The sequence below is a fragment of the Crassostrea angulata genome, chromosome 6, assembly GCF_025612915.1.
Source record: "Crassostrea angulata isolate pt1a10 chromosome 6, ASM2561291v2, whole genome shotgun sequence".
Taxonomy (NCBI): Eukaryota; Metazoa; Mollusca; class Bivalvia; order Ostreida; family Ostreidae; genus Magallana; species Magallana angulata.
The window spans coordinates 6,350,869-6,362,140 of record NC_069116.1 but is presented as its reverse complement, the minus strand read 5'-3'; the positions used below and the strand labels follow the sequence as shown (position 1 = coordinate 6,362,140).

Here is an 11,272-nt window from a genome sequence, read left to right as displayed (position 1 = left end):
ATCATCATTATCATTAATCCGTAAAAAATCTGAATATTGATGTAAAATTCCTTCCATTCCATTCAGGCACGTAGCATCGTTTTTGAAAGTGTGGAGGGGGGGGGGGGCAGACTCATCCAACAAATCTTGACAAGCCAAAACAAAAAATAATAAAAAAGGAAAATTGAAAGTTTCCCAAAATATTCAAAATCCAAATCCGGGGGGGGGGGGGGGGGGCGTAGTATATAACGTCAATTTCACTCCTCATTTCCATATTCTCTTATCAATTTTTTACATACTTCCAAAAATGTGGGGGGGGGGGGGGGGGCAACTCCATCATAGTTCATTTTTTTATATGTAATTTTTAAAAAATTTGTTGCTGCGATAAAAAAGGGGGGGGGCCCCCCCCCCCCTGATGCTACGTGCCTGCTATTTGAAGAGTGTAAGAATGTGTTGTTGAGTAACAAAAGACTCTTTGCAATTTCCTTATTGTATAATTTGATTCTATTTATGAACAATATATCCACATTTTCCAATGATCGATAAGATGTTTGTGTCGGTACATGTTGTCGTATATACGAACTTTAGAGGGTCCACATCCCGCGGACTGACGACAAGAAAACCCCTATTGTTCGTGCAGAACCTGCAGCGAAATATTCTCAAAACACAAATCCTCACGGGCAATAATTTAAAATAAATTTACGAAACATAGTCCCCATGTGAAGCAGATACTGATTCGTGCACTTGGAATGTCACAAAAGGGTTCTCTAATAGGCCTGTCCTACGCTAATCTTTGAAGCTTTTCTGGGTCTAAAGAGATATTCAGATTTGCTTTTCATATTGTGTGGCAATAGGGTTTATTCCATTCGTATACAAGACGAGAGCGCAGATATTTGAAATTTGCTGGCAGATCATCGCCTTATAGGATACAAGTTTTCAACATTTCTTGGAGAAAATGACCGTAGCTGGACACGCAGTGTTTCTATTATTGATAGTATATTTTGCAGGTACGTGATTTTCTCTTAATCTAAAATGTTGTCCTCCGTGCAAAATGATAGATGGATTCGATTACTATTTGAACTTTATGATGTTTGGTGAAAATTAATAACACTATTAATAATTTTTCTTTTATTTGAACTTTTTTTTTATATTTAAATTTTTTTCATTATACTACATTATGTAATTTTACATTATTCATTATAATGTTTTATTTCAGCATACATGTTTTATTTTAATAACATTATATTAATTTGTACTCAATGATTACAAATTTTTTCAAAAATCAAATAAATGAGTACTCGTTTTCATTCGTATTTACTCTTAAAATCGGAATAAAAATATTACTTATAATGTTTTGTAAAAAAAAAAACAAGACAAAGAAAATCATTAGGTTTCTTTATCAACAATGGAATTGAAAATGTCGTTTACTATTTGAATGGTCAAACATTTCAAATTACAGTGTATTCTCTTTTATAATATTATTCTATTTAGGTTTACATCTATATAAGATTAATGAAAATGTTGTCAATCAGAACAAATGCTTTGATCCGTTCTCAATATTTTCTTTGTCAAGAATGCATAGCTATCCAATCGGTATCGCACTACAAACTTGGTAGGCATTTAGATGCGATGTAATCTTACAATATTAATAACTACATATCTTCACTTTTTTGTATTTTATAAAAAAAAAATTCTTTTCAGCATCAATACTAAAACAAATTTAAATACAATATTTACTTATTTCGATAAGTTTTTCATATGACGTGTGTTTTTTAGTTGGTTCTTTCATGCATTTATCAATACTTTTAATGACTCTTAACGGCAACCAAAGCATTTAAGGCCTCACAATCTTTTAACACAAAGGTAAAGATGTTTGGATGTATTAAGGCTCATTGATTATAGAAAAAATCAATCTATGTCAGAACTTGTAACGTGATTGTTAACCGGAATATAATAATGTCGCTAACGTCGATCACCCAGAACACATCCATCAAATGCACTTCGTATGACATTCTTTTGTTGCGGTTTGGTACAGCTTATCAATTGTGAATATGCAATTCATACTCTCTTGGATTTGATTTGTTTTGTGATCTTTTAGCCGGGTTCATTGTGTAAGCAATGGTAAGGATTTAGCTGACTGAACAACTGTTAAGTTCGTTCTCTGCACAAAAATGTAGTTCCAAATTAAAAGACAACGTGGAAAGTACACTATATTATTTAGTCAGTGTAAGTTTACATCTGATAATAAATATCACATGGTAGATTCTTTTCCTTGTTACATTCAAAATACTTCGAGTTTGCAATGTAGAGTTGCTGAGCAGCGGAATAGATATTATTAAATTATAACTGAAAGTACTAATTGTTGCGGGAAGCTTGTACAACAATGAATCTCAGTTGGGGTGGTAAATATCTGACCGCTCCACGATTCATTACATTTAAAATATCAACTATATATGCATTAAATGCTTAAAATGTCGATCCTCAATGTGTTTATTTAGAATGTAATAATGCATATCATAAAATTTGTTGATAATTGTTGACAATCCAGCCTCTTTACGTTCAAGTTTGCTTCTTTGTAGTGCAGTCATGAATGAATGTTATTTCTCTCAAACCATATCAATGGTACATGTACATGAGGTACAAAAACCAAAAATGTTTACAAATGTACAAATGCAGGGTCAAGTTAGGAAGAGTAAAGAGTTAAATAAATCGAGCTAATAATTTTTTTAACAAACATGGACAATTTTTTTAATGAATCAATGTCATTGGTATTCATTAGGTTCCCAAATTTATAAGTATTAACATTTGTTGAATTGTTTTTTTCAATTAATTTGTTGCGGAATAAAGAAAATGCCTGGCATTTCATAACACAGTGGTATTCGTCACCCAAAGTGTATTTATTACATAATGAACAAATTCTATGGCATTTTTCTATGTTATTCCATCCTCTAGTCATCTAGGTAACAATATTAAAATATTTCTATGTTATTCCATCTTCCAGTCATCTAGGTAACAATATAAAAACTAAATAATAAAAGGTCCATGTATATTATACCATATGCATCTCATACTTCAAGTTCCAGTCTGGTTTAATCTAACACACCCCTCCTTTATCGACCAAATTCGTCGCCCGTGACAAAGAGCCCGTATATCTGTTCTTCGAGTACTTTGAAACTTATCTCAATTTTATTGAATTTTTTGTTGAAAGGATACAAGCCTCTTTTGATTATTTACAAATATGATTGATAAATTTGATTATGGGGACATTGATTCTGATTTTAATTTCATTCGGAAAAACCAAAAGTCAGCATTTGCGTTAGAATAACTAATTGTCGTGAAAATGATGATAATCATAAAGAAATTCTTTTGTCTCTCAAACAGCGTGAATCTTGTTCTTCGTAAAACTTTAAAACACGGTTTTTTCTTCGTTAAAAAATGTTCCTTCTCCAATAAAATTTTATATTGAGCATGCATGATACTAGTAATCTACTCCCTTTGTAAAATTAAGTAGCATTTTTCTGTTGATCATTTTCCAAATTTAAGACAAAACCTAATAACAATTTCATATCAGATTTACAAATACACTGTGATGAACTCTTTAAACTGGTTTTGATATTAATTTCGTTAAGGAAAACTCACATACCATTGTAAAGACCTGCACTTCATCAATTATTTATACAAAGTTTGTTTTTGGTTCCCTTTTTCTTTGATATCTAGCCGTGATAGAGGAGTGTCTTTGTTTGGTACATACAGATAGAACATTTGTTTTAAATCTCGAAAATCTTCGAAGAATATGTGCAATAAAAAGCCGGATTTAATAAACACGTCTTGAGTATTATTTAGCTCTTAATATTGAGCCAGGAGTTTATAATATTTCTAAGGAAGATGTGTTCCTCCGTTTCTCATAAGATAAACGTGTCTGAAAGATTTACACCTGTAATATCAACGTCTGATAACACTCTTTGTCATCAACGGCAAGATGTTCTAAAGAATATAAAGCATAAAAACATGTTCGGCAAATAAAAAATTACATACATATACTAAGTTAACCGAACTTGAACAAAATTGGTAATAGAGGTACAAAATAGATAGAGGTTCATCAAACAAAAATTAGTTACTGGTACAAAAATCAAATTGGTTAATGGTTTTAAGGTTCAACAAAATTAAATTGGTTAAAGGTTTAACAAAAACAAATTGGTTAGAGATTCAACAAAATCAAATTGGTTAGAAGTTTAACAAAAACAAATTCATTTGGTTAGAGGTTCAACAAAGATATATTATAGTTAAAAAATGTTCCATACCTCTGATTGTAGGAATGTCTTCTTTAATACGAATTACTAGTATTTGTATATAGAAGAACACAACGTGTTGTATACCTTTCCTATTTCACTCTCAAAAATATAAGTCATTACATGTATTTATTAAAATAATACTTGAAACTAGAGATGAAGTGTTGTTATAGTTTAGGAATTTTCCCATTACTTTTATGATTACAAAAATATTTATATATCTTTTGTTTCAATCAGGTGTAGAGTAACTGTAATTTTCTTTCTCCAAACATGAAACCGTAGTTTTAATCACGCAAACAGTAAGCGATGATCTTGACTCAATCAGTAAATTTTCGTCTTCATAATGTCATATTACGAACATCTGTGTAGGAAAATACATATTTTAATTTTAATAGTATATATTTACAAGGTACCGTTAGTGTTAGGATAAAAGTATATTTTTTTCTTCAATTTAAGCCCCAGTAAAGACAGACTGCACTAGTACTTCAACAAATAAATCGGGAAACTGCACCACGGAAGCCAAAAAGATATCACCGTTGTTTCATGTGGAGGCCCAAAGCAATGTGTCCGCTAGAGTAGGTTTAACTTTTGAAATGGAAGGAGGTTGTAATGAACTTCCACTGAAAGTAGAAGTTCAAATCAATGCATCCTCTCAAGGGAATTTTATTTTCCCGGGAGGTGGTATAACGCAGCGACCAGACAAAACCGGGAGTCCTTACGGAGGCGTGATCTACAAGTACAAGAATGATGGAAGCATCAGAATTATGGCACCAAAACATACAGTGGCCTCAGGCGTGGCCCTGTTTACAGGTACATGTAACTTTTTTGGTATCTGATTTATTTTTTAAAAAATGAAAAGGACGCAAAACATGATTCATTTGTTTTTTACTATCAAAGTACTTCTAATTCTTCGAATGAACATAATGTATAATACATGCACTATATAAATAAACGAAATTATGTACTTGGTGTTAAGTTTAGCATTCAGTATCCAATCTTTGTACACCATATAACCAATAGATTCGAAAAAACAATTTGGTAAATAGTAGATCGGCTATGTTAAATAAAAAAACATTTTATCGCGTATGATCATTGTTGGCAATTTAGTCTTCTTGGAATTTGGTATTAAAAACGTTGAGAGCACTGGTGTTAAAAACCTACATTTATTGATTTAAGTAAAGTTAAAAAACATTTAAGTGAAAATTCCTACCTAGTTTGTGGTTGGACGTAATTTTTATCCAATGGAAATTTCGAACTCCAAGATTTATGTGCGATTTTAAATGTTATCCAATCAAAACAGGATACTTTTAAGGCATGAAATTACATCGTGCTTCAATAAAAAATTGTTATAAAATGTGTAAGAAGACAACCACCTTTTTAATACCTAAAAGATATTAGATCACAGAGGAAAACCTTATCTTAAACTGTGTTTATGTAATATTAACCTCATAGCAAAAATAAAAGAACGTCAGTGGGATTTTCTCTCTCTTTGAGAAACTGTTTTCATATACGCTGATCCTACCACTCATTTTTGTAGAGGTCCGTGTTTGTCCTGCTCCTATTTCGTATTTTTCATTTGGACATAAGATTTCGAATATTGTTCGTTATCACCACATTCCACTTTAAAAGAATAATGTTTTTGCATCTTTATCAATATGAGCAATTTGTAACAGAAACCAAATCTGAACCAAAAAATAAAACAGAACCTTGACAAACTTATTTGAAGATTACAATGGATTAGATTGAAACAACACTAATAAAATTTTGTGTAATGATTTTTTTTTTACTGATGGTTATGCTGACTATGTGTGTAATAATACATTTGTATACATTGTGGTAGTTTTTTTTTAGGTCAATTAAGCCATATTTCAATTAGAAATTGATACAAAGAATTTGTATTTCAAAACAAAACAAAAAAGGGTAACGCGTTATTTTGCCCCTAATTTAAATTCGCCTTGATTTCGAGCCGGTGTGATTATATTACAACTTTGAAATTCGCTGTAATTAAAAGGAATACAATTTTAAATTTGTGTATGCAACTCAAAAATAAACATGTGTACATCTATTCACCAATCTTTCTGAAGTTCGTTTTGTTTACAATCGATGCATGCGGGTTCAATAAACCTATCAATTGTGGAAAAAACTAAACGGTTTCATTTTCTTAAAATGCCCATGATGATGAACTTTTTTTGTGTTTCCATAAGATACCATTTTTATTTACTTTGAATTTTTCTAACTTTGAAAACAGACCGATTTTTAGTATAATTTATTATATATTTAGGTAAAGGTGTATAATTTTTAAGATAATTGGTTTGTAAATAAAATTTTTCGATACTGTAATAGCCAAAAAATCGGAGCATTTAATATGTCGTCCAAGAGTAATTGACTCATTTGGCCAAAACCTAATCAATCGGTTGGTCATCTTCTAGTGGCTCTATTGGTCAGTAACAAACGATTTTATCATGCAATTATTTTTGTAGGGGGCTCCGCTTGGGAGGGCGTTCATCGAGTGACGGAGAATTTGGTGGGGGTTCGGTACCGTGCGTGGTGTCGCTGTAACCTCCCACCTCCGGGGTTCGAATCCCCGTGGACGGATATCAACGGTTAGTTTTCTATTCTGATTGACAACTGCTTTGGTAAAAAGTATCATCAGAAATACACAACTTATCATTCAAAATCAGTACTGTCATAGTTTTTAGTCTAAAACATCAATATTTTCAAAATCGATGACTTGATTTTATTCACTCTGTAAAATTAATGCATCATTAATGTTTGGATGCACATAATTTGTTTAATATTTTAGTTTTCAGTAAAAGTTTTCTAGAAATAAGTCATGGCTTAGGAGTAACACCGGATATGGTTATCGTGCAATTACGTCACGGGTCATCGACAAGTGACTGGGTGTCTGACGTCACTGGTAAGTTAGTATGATTAATCCACTTGTCTACTTGTATGATATTAATATTGACTAGAATGGTTTAATGCTAACAACTTTGATTTTATAATGACGATCGACGCATTATTGACGATAAAAAGACCTTACGTCAGCGTTATTATAATATATATTTTTGTTCTAGCTTATATGAATAGAATGGATAGGCTTACATACAATATACAATATACAAAGGAACAAGTCAAATACATGTAGATTAAATTAACATATTACGTTATATTGTTTATCGCCTTACAGGGGAAGGAGAATCAAAAATATATTTTATTAATATTAATAAATAAAAGTGGTTTAAATTATTACATGTGGTCATGCTGTTTTGAAAACGAACTACATAATTAAGCTTCAATGCACGTTTGAAGTTAGATAAATCGTATTTACTGAAGGCTGGCATGGTGTAGAACTGTTTTGTATTAAAACAAATTATTATTTTGACTCATGCCATCTATTCCGGTCTGGTTTTCATATACAATATATACAGTGCTCTGAATAAAACGCATTTAGAATAAAATATAAAACAAGCTGTGTTTGAACGTTGGTTTGTAATTTAGTGAAAAGTCAAATGTAAAAGAACGGTCTCAGATATTGTATTTTAAAAATTTTCCAGAACTTGTCATATTGAGCAAATATCATGATTTGTATGTTGATAAAACAAACCGGAATGGGTTGTGTGACGTCATAGATTAAAGCTTAATGACAGCTCTCAAAGCGGCGGTTTAAATTAAAGGTTTTAATTATAGTTTTAATTAAGCGATCGATATTTCTTTATTTACCCGTTGTTCCTAAGAGTTTTTATGAAAAAATATACGATTTACATTTATAGTAGATTATAATGAATTCATTTATTGTAAAACGTATTTTTTCCCCTCCACTTTATTATCACCAGTCGAAGAAAACACGCAAATAACACCAGTGATCAAACGAAGAACAAATAAGATGAAAAAAGTCTTTGAAGAGAATATATGGATAATGGCCTTTAGGATCACATCGAACATGCTTATTGAAATGTATATCACGTGGCAGAGAAGATGCGTTGTTCAGGGTTAAGCGAGTTCACACCATGCGAACAGAACCTGCTTACAATGTTGCAGACAAACTGCATGTTTGCATTTTTTAAAAAGTTTATATGACCACAGATCCCCTGTACATGTCAAATACACATAATTATATTTTGATAAGTATTGAAATATCTCAAGACTCATTGTTTGTTTAACTAAATTAATCTTCTCCATTTCATAAAGATCTATTAACCAGTTGTAAGGCAAATGGTTCAAACTGGTGTCTTTTGGGTGGAAAATTCCCGTCTTGTCTTTGGTTTAATTATGAACATTCCTGTTTGTAATGAATTATCAGTAATAATGTGCTGTTGTTTCACCATTACTAAAGAAAACAAAATGATGAACATAACATTCATCTCAAACGTTATCACTCATTATGCGACTAATTAAGTCAACATGCTAGTTAATTATGTGATCATGTGCCTTCAGTTATTTATATTTATATCCAGTATGTAAATAAAGTTATCTCGCATGAAGACACAATTACCTAACATGTTAGTACATATGTTATAATTTCATACACGTTTACATGTGTAACTTTCATGCTGACTCAAATAAGACCATGGTTAAGATGTATTATTGATTTAATGTCAACATTTGTAAGTCACGAGTGATTTTGATTATGTTGCATCTTGCATGTATAATGTCATATATACCGAATCTATTAAATTAAACTCTGATTATAACATTAAGTACATAATTGTTTTGTATGTTGACATACTCTTCTTGCATATTGAAATTCTAAATGTAGGAGGCGAAAACATGTCACGATACTTTTAGATAATTCCTATTCTAAATTTAAATTTACAGTTCCAATACGTACATGTAGTTGATTTATTGTCACAGACGTAAAAAAATATTTTTTTTTCATTATAAATTGTATGAATTTTTTAAATCTTAAATAAAAAATTAAATTCAGGTTCAATGAGTTCCACAGAAAAAGGAAGTAGGAGAAGTGGGCTAATATATGGATACGACTCGAGTAAAATCCGGATCTGGGCTCCGGATAATGGTATGACGCCAGACAACTGTCACTTTAACAGATCCTAGAAGAAAGTTTTATGTAAATAAAATTTCCAATTTTATCTTTGTCTTTTAAATAACTATCAATTTAATGGGATAAAGTTGATAACTTTCAGGAAGTTTATTTAATACGACGGATGGATGGGGATTACCAAAAGATCATGGTGCTGTTTTATCAGGCCAGGTGAAAGTATATGCCTGGAACTATCTGATGAACATACGGAGTAAATCAGTCAATATCAATAAAAGTTCGTCAAAGTCTAATTTAGAAGTCAGTCTTCCAGAAGCAGTTGATGTTTATAAAGATATCGTATACTTCACGGTAAAAATTAACTCGTCCATTTGATAATTTTATCAAATGAATTTACAGTCAAACAATTTTTTTTATCTTTATGATATAATCAAATATCATTCAATTAGTTTTTTGTGTTAGAAAAAGCTAATGTTGATGTAATTTTGTATCTAGACCATTGATAACTAGAAACTAGAATACTACAGTATAGCCTTTGAGGTTGCTAAATTAGATTGTTTTCGGCAAGTTTTGAAGAATCGTTTTAATAAAGCATGATTTACGTATTTATCATGTTGGTACATGTATATATGACATGACAAATCACCTGTAACTGCACTCGTTTCTTTATCGCGCCCAGGTTTCCCCAACTGATGGTGACAACAGAGGATTCTTGTTTCCTGGGATAAGTTCAGTTCAGAACACAGACCCCACAATACAATACGGAGGTGTAATGTATGCATACTCCACAGATAAGATCAGGCTATGGCATCCAAAGTTAGACTCTCAACATTTCCTGGTGTACATCAACAATGAATGGGGCAGGGGGAATCACGTGCAATCTTCTGAGTCTGTTGTCGCTAAGGTGTCGGTGTGGAAAGCGGGTCAAATCTGTACGAAGAGTTCCATAACAAATTGATTAAAACGTTCTTAACGTTTTACTGTATATCTGCCCAATCATTTTTATCAAAGAAAATCTAAGACGTTAAGCATGAATGAAACACTAGTTTTTTATTTTAATTTGAAGGTCTGATTCCTAAAAATCAACGCACAACACCAAAAGTAACCACTGTGCAATCTACATCAACAACAAGGACACCAACCGCCACTGCAAGGGGAACAACCGCCGCAACAAGGGGAACAACCGCATTGACTGGGAGCTTCAACAAACAGACCACCTCACCCCCAGCCAGGGGACTAGGTAACACATCAGCTCGCCAGAAAGACAAGAAAGGCAAGTAATATTGGAAATAGAGTTCTGTACCTTTCTTTTGTAATCATCATTTTATAATCAACTCCATTACGCAAACATATGTTAAAGCATTATTGAAATATACCGAAAATGCTTACTGTTAGTATATAAAATTGTTTAAACACTAGAGATACACCAGGATTTCATTGCATTTGACCAATAACTTTTGTTCTATGGCATTAGTCTTCGATCTTTAGATCCCCTGTTTCAATTTGATTTTTTAATTCCACTGTTTTACACACAGAGAGTTGGTACGACAGATCGTTGACAGTTCCGGTCATCTGGCTTCTAGGCGGGGGCGGCTTGTTGTTGCTTATCCTCCTGATAGCATGCACTGTCTGTCTCTGTCAAAGCAACTCATCGGATAAAAGCCAAACCAGGGTAACCGCTTATTGAAACGTTGTATTCTCTTTTTTTTAATTTGAGATATGTGAAATATATTTTTGTTTTCTTTTTTTAGGTGTCCCCGCAAGAAATTGACCAGTTTTGATTTCATCGTTACAATCTCAAATCAATCTTTGAATATGTTTCAAATATAAAAACTTTATTGAACAGTTGAATGAACAAGTAATTTTGTGATTAACCGTACTTGACTTTTTCTTAACGTAAAATATAACGAATGTTATATATATTGTGTATGTGTATATTTTTGCCAATCAGTATTTTATATAAAGGTTTACAATGTACGTTTTTTTTTTGCAGGTCTTTATA

General features: G+C 31.8%; 1 protein-coding gene across 1 annotated transcript; it reads left to right on the top strand.

Annotated features, from left to right (window-relative positions):
- The first annotated feature begins 785 nt into the window (after positions 1 to 785).
- On the top strand, positions 786 to 11,247 carry LOC128189615 (uncharacterized). Its single transcript, XM_052861285.1, has 10 exons — positions 786 to 986; positions 4,725 to 5,078; positions 6,749 to 6,871; positions 7,072 to 7,185; positions 9,196 to 9,288; positions 9,416 to 9,621; positions 9,950 to 10,202; positions 10,337 to 10,543; positions 10,806 to 10,942; positions 11,022 to 11,247. The coding sequence occupies exons 1-10, from the start codon at positions 935 to 937 to the stop codon at positions 11,049 to 11,051; spliced, it is 1,569 nt and encodes a 522-aa protein (XP_052717245.1). The 5' UTR covers positions 786 to 934; the 3' UTR covers positions 11,052 to 11,247.
- The last annotated feature ends 25 nt before the right edge of the window (positions 11,248 to 11,272 follow it).

Bases quoted from the DNA above. Each gene is read 5' to 3' on its own strand.
- LOC128189615 (XM_052861285.1), top strand. From the start codon at position 935: ATGACCGTAGCTGGACACGCAGTGTTTCTATTATTGATAGTATATTTT. The intron at 9,622-9,949 runs GTAAAAATTAAC...TATCGCGCCCAG, and splicing joins AAGATATCGTATACTTCACG to GTTTCCCCAACTGATGGTGA. The intron at 10,203-10,336 runs GTACGAAGAGTT...TTTAATTTGAAG, and splicing joins GTGGAAAGCGGGTCAAATCT to GTCTGATTCCTAAAAATCAA.